At 57.4% G+C, this 11,536-nt stretch overlaps 7 protein-coding genes across 7 annotated transcripts; 4 read left to right on the top strand and 3 right to left on the bottom strand.

Moving 5' to 3' along the window:
• Positions 1–108: 108 nt before the first annotated feature.
• J3D65DRAFT_688533 (uncharacterized protein) lies at positions 109–1,610 on the top strand (the record flags this gene model as incomplete). Its single annotated transcript, XM_066803867.1, has 2 exons — positions 109–147; positions 210–1,610. Coding segments are annotated over 2 exons (957 nt in total), but the record flags the coding sequence as incomplete, so codon positions are not given.
• Positions 1,611–2,612: 1,002 nt separating this feature from the next.
• J3D65DRAFT_160802 (Ca2+ regulator and membrane fusion protein Fig1-domain-containing protein) lies at positions 2,613–4,060 on the bottom strand. Its single transcript, XM_066794164.1, has 4 exons — positions 3,871–4,060; positions 3,728–3,796; positions 3,340–3,667; positions 2,613–3,246 (listed from the first exon to the last, which is right to left on the bottom strand). Exons 1-4 carry the CDS (start codon positions 3,899–3,901, stop codon positions 2,874–2,876), a joined length of 801 nt encoding a protein of 266 aa, XP_066650230.1. The 5' UTR covers positions 3,902–4,060; the 3' UTR covers positions 2,613–2,873.
• J3D65DRAFT_160707 (uncharacterized protein) lies at positions 4,061–5,217 on the bottom strand. Its single transcript, XM_066794163.1, has one exon. The coding sequence runs from the start codon at positions 4,796–4,798 to the stop codon at positions 4,220–4,222; it is 579 nt and encodes a 192-aa protein (XP_066650229.1). The 5' UTR covers positions 4,799–5,217; the 3' UTR covers positions 4,061–4,219.
• J3D65DRAFT_641481 (putative chaperone/heat shock protein Hsp12) lies at positions 4,937–5,522 on the bottom strand. The gene is made up of 3 exons (XM_066801892.1): positions 5,397–5,522; positions 5,253–5,343; positions 4,937–5,200 (listed from the first exon to the last, which is right to left on the bottom strand). Exons 1-3 carry the CDS (start codon positions 5,428–5,430, stop codon positions 5,053–5,055), a joined length of 273 nt encoding a protein of 90 aa, XP_066650228.1. The 5' UTR covers positions 5,431–5,522; the 3' UTR covers positions 4,937–5,052.
• A 564-nt stretch (positions 5,523–6,086) lies between these two features.
• On the top strand, positions 6,087–6,541 carry J3D65DRAFT_672252 (structural toxin protein RtxA; the record flags this gene model as incomplete). Its single annotated transcript, XM_066803468.1, has 2 exons — positions 6,087–6,370; positions 6,487–6,541. 2 exons carry the CDS (start codon positions 6,087–6,089, stop codon positions 6,539–6,541), a joined length of 339 nt encoding a protein of 112 aa, XP_066650227.1.
• A 1,129-nt stretch (positions 6,542–7,670) lies between these two features.
• On the top strand, positions 7,671–8,547 carry J3D65DRAFT_641475 (haloacid dehalogenase, type II). The gene has a single exon (XM_066801891.1). The coding sequence runs from the start codon at positions 7,684–7,686 to the stop codon at positions 8,356–8,358; it is 675 nt and encodes a 224-aa protein (XP_066650226.1). The 5' UTR covers positions 7,671–7,683; the 3' UTR covers positions 8,359–8,547.
• A 192-nt stretch (positions 8,548–8,739) lies between these two features.
• On the top strand, positions 8,740–10,274 carry J3D65DRAFT_641474 (casein kinase substrate phosphoprotein PP28-domain-containing protein). Its single transcript, XM_066801890.1, has 2 exons — positions 8,740–9,153; positions 9,248–10,274. Exons 1-2 carry the CDS (start codon positions 9,105–9,107, stop codon positions 9,976–9,978), a joined length of 780 nt encoding a protein of 259 aa, XP_066650225.1. The 5' UTR covers positions 8,740–9,104; the 3' UTR covers positions 9,979–10,274.
• The last annotated feature ends 1,262 nt before the right edge of the window (positions 10,275–11,536 follow it).

Raw genomic sequence — 11,536 nt, 5'->3', positions numbered from 1 at the left:
CAGGAGCCATGCTTCACAACCACATCCAAAGACTTCAAATTAGAACGACCGGTACACGTTCGACAACCGCCATCACAAGCCAACCCAAACAGGAAACCTCCCTACTCGCCCATTAAAGCGGCTCAGGAACAGCGCGCGCCCCTTGTGGTGCGCCACCCTCCCGCCCTGCCCCTCCCTCCCCCACACTTCCTCGCAACTAACCAACCCAGACGTGGCCTGCCTTTCACGAACTCGGTCTCCGTCCGCCGCGTTCCTACGTTCCCGCAGCTCCACCACCACCACCACCACCACCACCACATCCACCACAAAATTTCCTGACCAGACAGCCATCCGGATCGCGCTCCGGCTCAGGAGGCAGCGGCGGCAGCGGTTTGTCCGGCGGCGGCGAGAGCGGCGAGCGCGGCAGCGGTGGCCGCGTGCTCCCCCCGCGAAGGGCGTATGCTCTGCGGCGACCGTGTCGGACGCCGGACTCCGGTTCTGCTTGTGCTTGTGATTGCGGTTGTGGTTCTGCTGCTGCAACACCACCAGCGCTCTCACCGCCACACTTTTCGCTACCGTCGTCCACGCTGTTAGTTTTCTCCTTGTACAGCTCCTTGTACACAGAGCGGCAAGGCGGCGGATGCGGCGACGTCCTCGTCAACAACAGCAACTCCAGCTGCGAGGAAGTCGTCGACGCAATCGACGCAGAAGAGGTGGGCGAGACGCGGCGTCTGCGGATGCCGCCGCGCTGCAGTGCGCCTTTGGGCAGTTTGGGGGGGTCGATGTGGTCGTGTTCTTCTGATGGAGTTGATGGTGCTGTTGGTAGGTCTGTTGATGTTTTTGGGGATGGCTCTGTTGATGATGCTGGGAATGGGGACGCAGAAGCAGAAGCGCTCCCACTCCTCTTCCTCTTGGTGCGCGGCGACTGGTCCTGGTCCTGGTCGTGGCTCTCATCTTCGTCGTCTTCTTTGCCAGCAGCAGCGGCTACAGCAGCAGCAGCAGCAGTAGCAACAGCCGGAGTGAGAGGGCGCCAACGAGACGGGCGCGGCGGGCGAGTCGCCGAATGCTGCGTCGGATTTGGTGACGGCGCGGCAGTGCCGTCGTTGGCGTCAGACATGGCGTTTGATTTGGCGGTGGACTTGGGGTAGTAGTAGCGAGATAGCTGCTGGGGCGCCATGACTATTGTAGTAGTAGTAGAGTAGTAGTAGGAGAGTAGGAGTAGTAGTAGTAGTAGTAGTAGTAGTAGTAGTAGTAGTAGTAGTAGTAGTAGTAGTAGTAGTAGTAGTAGTAGTAGTAGTGGTAGTAGTAGTAGTAGTAGTAGTAGTAGTAGTAGTAGTAGTAGTAGTAGTAGTAGTAGTAGTAGTAGTAGTAGTAGTAGTAGTAGTAGTAGTAGCCGCCTGTCGTCTCGTCTAGCTGTGTGTAGCAAAAGACGTCCTTTTGGGGTGGATGACTGGATGGCACGGCACGACCAGATTGAGATGGGAAGAAGCAGGCTTTATATGCTCCGTCGAGTGATCTAACGGGCTTCAAAGAAGCGCAATACAACGCACAGAGATGTTGAGGCACGAGAAAAACAACATCATTGGACAGTGGGCAGAACTCAAAGGCGCTGCGTTACGAGATGGATGGATGCACGCAGAAACGACTGAGACAGCCTCTCTTCTTCTGTCTAGTACTGACTGCAACGGGAGTCTGGTGGCCTTTCTTCAACCATGGCGACGAAGCGCCGCCCTGGACACGTGCGAACCTTCATGGACGAACGGCATGTGAGTCGTGGACGGATGGATGGATGGTGGACACTGAATAGCCTACCCACCCACCTTAAAGACTAGTATGTATCTCAAAATCAGTAGTAGATATCTATACCAATCAACGCACCCGCACAAAACCCCTATAATGCCAAAATGCCTTATATATGTAAATGTATATGTATATATATCTATACGGAGCGGGCCACGCAGGCCCAACCAACCCACCCTCGCCTCCATAAAAGAATCGCAGGTCGGTCGGTAGGTAGGTAGGTAGAAGTCAAAAAGGGGTAGGCGGAGGAGGTATCATAACATCAACACGACCAACCAACTGACCGATGGTCGGCCCTCGTCTTTCTTCCTTCCTTTCTCTCCTTATTTCACCCTTTCTTGTCTTCCTTGCTTGCTTGCCACGCTCGCACGCACGTACGTAGGCGTCTTCATCCCATCCTCGCAACCTGCGCTGCGAGTCCTTCTCCTGCTTCTGTTCCCTCTCTTCCTTGTTTGCAATCCAGATCCAGATCCCAAATCTGAAATAGCACATGCTCTGCCCTCCTCTTCTCCTTTCTCCTTCTTCCTGCACAGTTCAATCCAGTCCTCCAGTCCAACCCACCCATGCACAGCCAACCAACCAACCAACCAACCGACCAACCAATGCATCCAATGCATCCATCCAACAATCCCACTCCCATCCCGTCAGTCAAATGCAAAAGCAAACTCCCCGCCCCCCTTCTTTGACTGACCTCCATCCATCGCGCGCGCGTCGCGTAAAGGCAAGTAAGCTCGCTCGCTCAAACGAATTAGAAACAGGGAAGAGAAGGAAGAAAAATAAACAAATGGGACGAACGCGGCAGTCAAAGAGGTAAGAAAGCAAGAAAGGAGAAAAGGCGGATAGGAAAAGGGAGAGGTGAGAGATGAAAAGGGGAAAAAGAAAAGAGAAAATGCAGTGTGAGTGAGCAGCGGCGCTCGCTCAGATCTACCCTACCCACTTGATGCCGTGATGATTTGCCGAGAAGAAGAAGAAGAGCAGGAAAAGAAAAGAAGTAAAAGACTAGCCCCATCCATGGCAATCCAAGCCCAAGCCCAAGCCATCTATCTACGCCTCCTCCTCATCACCACCTCCACTCCCCACCCACTCGACACTCTTTACATAAGCTTATCCAGCACAATAATACTCAAAATCATAATCAGCAACCCAATCGTCACAATAATCAGCAGCGCAAACGCAAACCAGCCGAGCACCATGGCGCTGGTGCCGACGCCGCTCTTGACGCTGCCATTGCCCAGGTCCTGCGCGATGGTGGCGGCCGCCACTGACGCCGTGTGCTGCCACAGCACGCTGACCAGCACGAAGATGGACGCGATGAAGATGAGGGCGAGCGCGATTTGTGAGACGGGCCGTGACGGGAAGGGCTTCACGTCGACGTCGGACCCCGTTTCGGCGTCGCGCTCTTCGTGCCACCCCGGGAAGGTGGCGAGCAGGATGAAGGTGACGAAGGCGAGGATGATGGCGACGATGCTGGGGCGGGACGTGTCAGTGAATGGTTGAAGGGGGTCTTGGCAGGGGCAAGCAAGGGGGAAGAGGGAGAAGGGGGCAGCAGCGCTTACTTACAGTAAGTATGGAAAAACGATGCTATCCTTGAACGTCTGGGCGACCCAGATCAAGTTGAGCGGGTCCTGGTCGACGTTGACCTGCTCGGCGAGCGCTGTCGCGTTATTCGAGCAGAGAAAGTCGCCGCCGTTGGGGTTGACGCAGATGCCGAAGTAGCCGACGCGCACCTCGAGCACGGCGTGCCCGACGATGTTGGCGATGGCGGCTGTCACGCCTGGGTCTACTTGTGCTGGGTCGTAGGTCGGCGTGTACGACTTGTAGTACATGGAGATGAGGAAGATGCCGGGGATCAGCGGTGATGTGCTTGAGCAGCCGGCGAGTAGGAGCGCTGGAGAGGGTAGTGTTAGCACGGCCGGCAACTTGGGCGAGGAATGTAGGGCGGCCTTACAGAGGAGGATGATTGCTATGGCTATCAATATCATAAGAATATGGTGGTACCCCAAGAAGGGGAGAAATTCTGTGAGGCACACACGTCAGTTCATCGCTTCTCGCTGCCCGCGCCTCTCAACACGCCGTCGGCAGAAGACTTACTCTGCATGGTGACGGCAAATTGCGGTGCCATAAACTAAAGCGTCCGTTTGTGCTCAACGAGCCAAGCAACAACGATGACGACACCGACAGACGCCCGTCCAGCCACGCACGCGAAACTTGTCTTCTGCTGCTTCTTCCAGCGGCTCCCGAAGGGCCGGGAAAGCTCGAGTGCTGGAGCGAAGTGCCAGGCCAAAGTGTGTGTGCTCTGCGGGTCGTGGGCCTGCCTCGTGGCAGCAGCGCTGTGGAATTCTGGGGAAGACCAATGCGAGCGGTAACGGTCGAAATGGTGGTGTATCGGAATGGCCGTGGGCCCTTGGCTCCAGTCGACGGGAGCTTCCAATGTCTCAAATTAGACAATTGGAATGGGGCCTGGGGGTTTGGGAAGGTAGTTTGGATGTGGGTCGAAGGTAGCAACCCACTGACTCGTTCGCTTTTTTTTTGGTGTGGTCGATCTTTTTAGGGTCGACGATGCGGAGTAGAGTGGTGGTGGTGGTGCAGCACGCTGCGAAGAAAGAGGACAGGAATTTTTGGTCAAGACGATGCAAAGTGGAGAGAGAGGGGGGGATCTGTGAGGGAGGCCAAAATCCAAAAGGCTGAAGACTTGACTTGGTGGTGCGCTGGAAATGCGGTGGTGGAGGATCCCCAGCCACCAGCACCAGGACCAGCCTCCTCCTCCCCGTCCCCGTCGCTGGGATGCGCGGGTGCACGGGCCATTTTGTAAACACGGTGGAGCCCCGGCAACGGGCCAGGGTCCGCCCGTCAGCCAATCCGAAGCCATGGAGACGCTCGCCCCAGCGCTTACCCACCGTTTACTGCGCGTCCACCAACTGTCCGCGAATGGTGCATTTTGGTCGTCCAATTCATGCATTGCCATCCTAGCCCAATGCCATTGGTGCCACGCGTGCGACAGCCCACTCCAATCGCGCATGCAGTTCAAAGCTAATGTGCCTGCAGCCCAGCTCCGACAGGCTGGCTAAACTTCACTTTCAAGGTGGTAGGCACGAGGTTGGCACATGTGTCATACAATACGAGATCACGGCAGACGGTGCAGAATGTTCAATCAGGAATCCGATTCAATTATGATCGTAATGGTGGTATCATAGGACTACTACCCTCCACGGTTCCATCGAGCCCCCCCGCTCAGTCTCGTAACATCGTCATCGTAAGGGTTGGACAGAGCGCTTAGTGCTTGTCACCGAGGCCGACGGCGTTCTTGGCCTTGTCGACAATCGACTCGCTGGCACCGCCGTGGACGTGCTCGTCCTTGGAGCGGCCGAGCTTGTCGGTAGCCTCCTGGCCGGTGGACTTGTTGCTGTCGGGCTGGAAACCACTGCGGAAATGTTAGAAGTTGAAACAGCCAAAAGTGAAGTGGAGGAGCTTACCGAGCGAGCTTGTCGCCAGTGTCGGTGACGGACTCCTTGACCTTCTGCTGGGTGGACTTGGTGGAGTCGGGAGTGATCTTCTCCTCCGCCTCTGTGGGGTGCGTTAGCAGTGTGTCAGGGCGGCACGAGGTGCAGGAGACGTACTGGTAGAGAAATCCTTGCGGCCGGCGTCAGACATGATGATTGTAGTTGGTGGTTGGTTGTTGAAAAGGTCTGAGTGTGTGTTTGAAGTTTGGTTGAGAGTGTGAGAGTGGATGAGTGGTGATGGAGAGAAGACGGTTTGGGCGAGAAGAGAGGCTTCTTATGTAGTGGTCGTGGAGGACAAGGCGACGTCACCGGTCAGCGGGCAGGCGCGGTGGTGACTGGACTGCCCTGGATTGAGTTGATGGAGTGCTGGGCTGTTTGCATCGTCGAACAAGGAAGGCAAGCGCACGTTACGAAAGAGCATCGTCATTGTCGTGGCCCAGAACGCAATTGCGCTGCCTTCCTTGGCTTACCTTACCCCGCGCCCTCAGGAACCCACGTCACCGCGGGGCTGCTGTGGCGCGACTGACGTCAATTGGCTGGAGCTCCCGCCATTCTGTGGCTTGCCCACCTCACCTCTCTTGCCTCCTTGGCCTCATGCCAATCGAATCTTCGATCTGCCACCCACCCGCTTTCGCCATTTCCCGGCCTCACGCAAACCGGATTTACTCATCGCCTACGCCACACCACTCACTCGCATCGCCGCCTTGCAACGGGCAGATCCGGCCCTGCTCTAGACTCGCCCCAACGCTGAAGCCCGCCGACGTCCACTCAGGGAGCTCATCACAGTCAGAAACCCTAAGCCTAACCATGTCGCTCCCTCAGCGCTTCAAGCTGGTCTTTTTCGCTCCCGTCGCCGCCATGCCCACCATCAAGCAGGCCATCTTCGCCGCCGGCGCCGGCCGCTACCCAGGCCCCGGTGCCTACACAGAATGCGGATTCACGACCCTGGGCAAAGGCCAGTTCCGGCCCGGCGACGCGGCCAGCCCCAACATCGGCAAAGTGGGGGAGCTCGAGGAGGTCGACGAGCACAGGTTTGAGACACTGTGCGTGGGCCGCGACGTGGTGCGCGACGCCGTCGCCGCCCTGAAGAAGTAAGTGGCTTGCACTACTACATTATCGATTCAAGCTGGCCCTTGGTTCCTGGCGCCTTGGATGCAACGGCCGACAACCAAGCACATGCTGCTGACCCATTGTCGTCGTCCCGTAGAGCCCACCCTTACGAGGAGCCGGCTTACGAGGTCTACAAGCTCGAGGATTACTAGCCCGCATCGATACCTTGGTCTCTCATCACACTTTGCTCGACCATCGGCTCTGGCCGTCTGAGACATTCAATCACCGCCAGAGCCTTGTCAATTGACTTTTGTCTTCATTGTGTACCCAAAAGCTCCCGTCGGACGAGCAAATAATGGTCCATGACAAAGAATTCACCTTGCTACTACAAGTCTATCGATTCGTCATGCCGAATGCCCGCTAGACTCTCCTTGCTTCCCAGCTTGCCAAAACAAACATTTCTTGTCCTTGACTGCACATGTCGGATTATTGTCGTCGTCCTCCTCCGTCGCCCCGGCTCAAACACTGGAGCCCTTCCTCCCCACACGTCGCTTGCAACTGGTCCCGATCCCCTTTGCGCCACACCGCGCGTTGTCCAGGGGTCATCTATCTGCCGCAATCCTTCCCTCTTTCGCTCAGGCCCAAGACATCTTTCACGAGTCAGCAGAGTGCAGCATGGAGATAGGGGCAAACCGACCAGCAGTCTGTGGACACAAACGGTAACGCGGACCGCAAAGCGATTACGATCCCAAGAGCATTGCGCGGAAGTGCTATCTATCATCCGCCCATCAAGGTGCTTCGCTGCAGCACAAAATCTTGTCCATGTGAAAGAGGGTTGGTTCCGGGGGAAGTGCTCAATGGTCACCCCGGTCACTCTCAAAAGCTACCCATGAATCGAAAAAGGTTGCTGTGCCTTGCAGACGACCTTTTCCTTTCGCTCCAAGCTTGCGAAAGAAGTAGGAGGTATCCTTGTCGAAGGACTGCTTGCGGACAAGGGGAAAGCCCAGAGTCGATGTTGGCGGCGGATCGGTGCGTGTGATGTCATTGATCGCGGGTGGGCGTGAGAGCTCCCCCCGGTCCGCACTTCGGCACGCAGCTCAGAGAGATTGGTGGCAGCACGCAACAGACTCACTCTCCATTCTCTTTGTGCCATTGCTTTCCAGATGCCGACCTCGCAGGACAACATTGTAGTCGCCTTTGACGCGTACGGCACGCTCCTGTCCACCGAGTCGATAGCAGACAAGCTCGCCACGCACTTCGGCCAGGCCAAGGCGCAAACGATAGCCGCGACGTGGCGGAAGTACCAGTTGGAGTACACATGGCGATTGAACAGCATGAGTACCTGGAGACAGACATGCCCTTCGACCGTGCATGCTGCTGCCATCATTCCAGCCCACAGGCAAGCAGCAGCAGCTATCCTACAGCCCGACTAACGCTACGCACGTCTACAGACCAATATGAGCCCTTCTCCAGCGTGACGAGAAACGCACTACACCACGCGCTATCTGAGGCACGCGAGTCCCTCAGCGACGAGGCCGTCGATGCGCTGCTAGACGCCTACGACGCGCTCTCCGTCTTCGCCGACGTGCCACGCTGCCTGCGCGCTCTCGCCTCCAAACCAACCATAGCCCCCGTCGTCTTTTCCAACGGCACGCTCGACATGGTGTCCAGCAGCGTGCAGCGGTCGCCCTCGCTGGAGCCTCTGGCCTCCATCTTCGCCGACATCGTCGTCGTCGACCCTGTGCGGCGCTACAAGCCGCATCCTGCCGTCTACGACTACCTGGCGGCGCGCGTCGGCAAGAGCGCAGACGAGGCGCGCGACATGTGGGTGGTGAGCGGCAACCCGTTCGACGTTGTCGGCGCGAGGGCGGCGGGGATGCGGGCTGCGTGGGTGGATAGGCAGGGCGGCGGGTGGCAGGACCGGTTGTGTGGCGAGGAGAAGACGTGGGCGCCGACTGTCGTGCTGCGGAGCCTGGACGAGCTGCCTGCAGTGCTCGAGGGTGGTGCGAGCAGCAGCGTAGGAGCTTGAACAATGGTATTCTGGCTTCTCAACACACTGTTTGCAAAAAAAAAAAATAAGATGTCTCGCCATTCAAATTTCCAAAACCATCAGTCGTAAAAATCAGGTCCAGGGGTAAGCTGGCGAGCGCTCAATCTGCCCTCCACTTTCCCCTCCAATGACACACGGGGAGTTGGTGTCTTGGAGTGAATATGAAGGGGGCGGTTTTATGTGAAGAAGAAACGGTCGACAGAGGCGCGCGGAAGAGATTTTGTTGTGCTGCTCCCCGCCCATTGAGCCCTGGTGCTAGTCCGTTTGTGGTGCGAGGGCCAAGCGGCGCCACTGACAAAAGCCTGAGCGCTGGCTTGCTGGCTGGCAGACGGCCTGGCGGGCTGGCTGGCTGCCCGAGCACCAACGAATGCAAGGCCTTTTGTTGCGCGCACTTTGTAGCGGCGGTGGTGTGTAGTCACCACAAACCTCGCACTCTTGCTGTTGTCAGTATTCTGCCCGGCTGCCCATCCACACGTCTCCCGGCTTGAGGTTTCAACGCATCGCACTTTTGACCGAGCCTACGCCTTGAGCGCCCTATTTTCTCCTCCTCGCTTTCTCGCCCTTGTACTCGACAACGACTGTTGAAAGGCGACCCTCGCAGTTTTACGGCATTCTCGCACAACCACCACCACCACCAACCCACCCCGCCATCCTCTTTACGGCGGCAACCTGACGACGTCTGCCTTCTACACCACACACACGCTCTCACCCACACAACCGCAAACATGTCTAGCAGAGGCCGCGGCGGCAAATTCATGAAGCCCAAGCGGGGCGGTAAGTGCCCTCGCCTCACCTCCCCTCACCCACCATCCTACCCATCCCGCGCAGTCCACAGCACAGCAAACTAACAGGACCCCTCTCCACACAGGCGGCAAGCACTTCAGCCGCAACCTGCAGCCACTCGGCCCCAACGGCGAAGTCGAGGGCATGTGGGGCGAGCCGCGCGACAAGGCGCAAGACAACGACAGCTCGTCCGAGGAAGACGACGACAGCGAGTCGGACGAGTCGTCCGACGACGACGGGCCCAAGCAGCAGGCCTCTGAGATGACGCGCGAGGAGCGGCGCGCGGCAGCAAAGGCGCGCAAGGAGGCGGCCAAGGCCAAGGCAGCGCAGCGCGCCGCGGAGCCGGGCGACCTGCCACCGTCCTCGGACGAAGAAGACGAGTCCAGCGAGGACGACGCCGACATGCCGGCCAACCCGAACCACACGGCGAAAGCGCAGAAGCAAGCGGCGGCGCCCAAGACCAAAGAAGAAGCCACGACGGCAGCAGCCGCGCCCAAGCCCAAGCCCAGCAGCAGCAGCAGCAAGACGCCCATGAGCCAGCTGTCGCGGCGCGAGCGCGAGGCGCTGCAGGCACAGCAGGCGAAGGAGCGTTACCAGAAGCTGCACGCCGAGGGCAAGACGGACCAGGCGCGCGCGGATCTGGAGAGGCTGGCGCTGGTGCGCGAGCGGCGCGAGCAGGAGGCGGCGCGCAAGAAGGCCGAGGCCGAGGAGCGTGCGGAGCATGAGAAGGCCAAGGCGGATCAGATTGCGCGCGATGAGAGGCAGCGTATGCTGCAGAAGAACAAGTTGGCGAACAAGAAGAAGGGCAAGAAATGAGTGCGGGGTGTGGTGGAGGGGAGAGGGGGTAGCGTGAGTGCGTCGAGCGAGCAAACACTCAACAACAACGACAAAAACACCCCGTGCCACTCACTCGATGGGCCGCCGGGAAGTGGTGGATGGAGCGTGCGTTGCATAGGTGCATGTAGCCAGCATAGCCTGCAAGAGACGAAAAACAGACGAACAGACGCGAGACAAAAGAGACGCATATCGAGAAAGACAGACAGACAGACAGACAGACAGGTCGAGGAAAGACGAAATGGATGAATGGATGGGCTTCGGTTTCTCTCTCCAGCTCCATGTCCCTCTCTCCCATCTAGCTGTCGTGGTGTGTTGCTTTGTTGGCCATCGTCATGACCACTTCGCTACGTCGTCGCCCATCTCCGGACCATCAGCCGTGAACAGGAGTAGCTAATCTGATCGATCTACTCATGTGCGTAACTAGGTGGTAGTTAGGTAGGTGAGTGGATAGGTGCCACACAGGGATCTACTGCCTACATAACCCCCTTGGCTCTACAAATCACCTACAGTACATCATCCAACTTGTACAAACACACACACGCAAAAAAGAAAAAAAGAAAAAAAAAAAAAAAAAGGTATCGACCAAGCATAAAAGAAACAACAGGACGAGAGTCAGACGCCCACGATCAACCACCCACCCACCTCCAACTGGCCGACTAAGCACCTTATACGCAGGCAGGTACCGTGACGACCAAACTCAAAAAATGGCCTCAGCACGCGAGTCATGGATGATGGCAAGCAGGCAGGCAGGCATGCAAGCAAGCCACAATGCACGTCAGTCAGTGTTTGCAGCAGCTTCTTTGGCGAAAGTATAAAGTCTTAGATACAGTGAGGTGAGGTGAGGTAAGGTACAGCATGTCGACGGGGCCCGACAGACGGGAGCGTTTGGGTGTTGCGGCGGGCGGCGGGCGGGCGGAGGAGCGGATGCGGGAGGGATGGATGGATGGGAGGAGGTTAAGGCGGGGGAGGGTATAGGTACATAGTTGTGTTGGATAGAGATGGAGATGGATGGAATAGGCTGAGGTGTGGAGGGGGTGTTTCTGTCACGACGATGGACGACGATGATTGATGGTTAGAGTTTGTGGATGTGGTGGTGGTGGTGGTGGTGGTGGTGCGGACGGGGAAAAGACGGACGGAGGGACGGGAAAATACATTAGATGTGATTGATAATAATAATAATGATAATATCGGCCACCATGACAGAACGGAAGCAACTTTTGGCAGAATGCCGCCCGTGTACATACATAGGTATAGTGTTGGTTGTGTAGCTGTCAGTTGCCCGTCAAAAAATCAGGCAAATCGTCAGGTGAGTGAAGGAACGGTTGGAGCGGCGCGTCGCAATTCCCTCTTGGCCGGTTGGAGCGAAAGATGGGCAAAGAGGTCTGTGTCGAGAATATTGGAGACGAGACGAGACGAGACTGGAGATGACGAGGTGCTCGTTTAGGAAGCGCGCATCCATGGCTCGGCTGGGAGTGGTTCGTTTTGTGCCTGTGTGGTCGACAGGGACAGGGACAGGTGCTGCGACTGCGACTGCGAC

The sequence above is a fragment of the Phyllosticta citribraziliensis genome (genome assembly GCF_038025025.1).
Source record: "Phyllosticta citribraziliensis strain CPC 17464 chromosome Unknown J3D65scaffold_15, whole genome shotgun sequence".
Classification (NCBI taxonomy): Eukaryota; Fungi; Ascomycota; class Dothideomycetes; order Botryosphaeriales; family Phyllostictaceae; genus Phyllosticta; species Phyllosticta citribraziliensis.
Note: the sequence above shows the minus strand (reverse complement) of the source record. Positions and strands in the feature narration are given on the sequence as shown.

Coding starts and splice junctions, on each gene's coding strand:
- J3D65DRAFT_641474 (XM_066801890.1), top strand. CDS start 9,105: ATGTCTAGCAGAGGCCGCGGCGGCAAATTCATGAAGCCCAAGCGGGGC. Junction 9,154..9,247: donor CATGAAGCCCAAGCGGGGCG/GTAAGTGCCCTC, acceptor CTCTCCACACAG/GCGGCAAGCACTTCAGCCGC.
- J3D65DRAFT_160707 (XM_066794163.1), bottom strand. CDS start 4,798: ATGCGCGATTGGAGTGGGCTGTCGCACGCGTGGCACCAATGGCATTGG.
- J3D65DRAFT_641481 (XM_066801892.1), bottom strand. CDS start 5,430: ATGTCTGACGCCGGCCGCAAGGATTTCTCTACCA. Junction 5,344..5,396: donor CCGCAAGGATTTCTCTACCA/GTACGTCTCCTG, acceptor CGCACCCCACAG/AGGCGGAGGAGAAGATCACT. Junction 5,201..5,252: donor ACTGGCGACAAGCTCGCTCG/GTAAGCTCCTCC, acceptor ACATTTCCGCAG/TGGTTTCCAGCCCGACAGCA.
- J3D65DRAFT_160802 (XM_066794164.1), bottom strand. CDS start 3,901: ATGGCACCGCAATTTGCCGTCACCATGCAGA. Junction 3,797..3,870: donor ATTTGCCGTCACCATGCAGA/GTAAGTCTTCTG, acceptor TGTGCCTCACAG/AATTTCTCCCCTTCTTGGGG. Junction 3,247..3,339: donor ATCGTTTTTCCATACTTACT/GTAAGTAAGCGC, acceptor GTCCCGCCCCAG/CATCGTCGCCATCATCCTCG.
- J3D65DRAFT_641475 (XM_066801891.1), top strand. CDS start 7,684: ATGCCCTTCGACCGTGCATGCTGCTGCCATCATTCCAGCCCACAGGCA.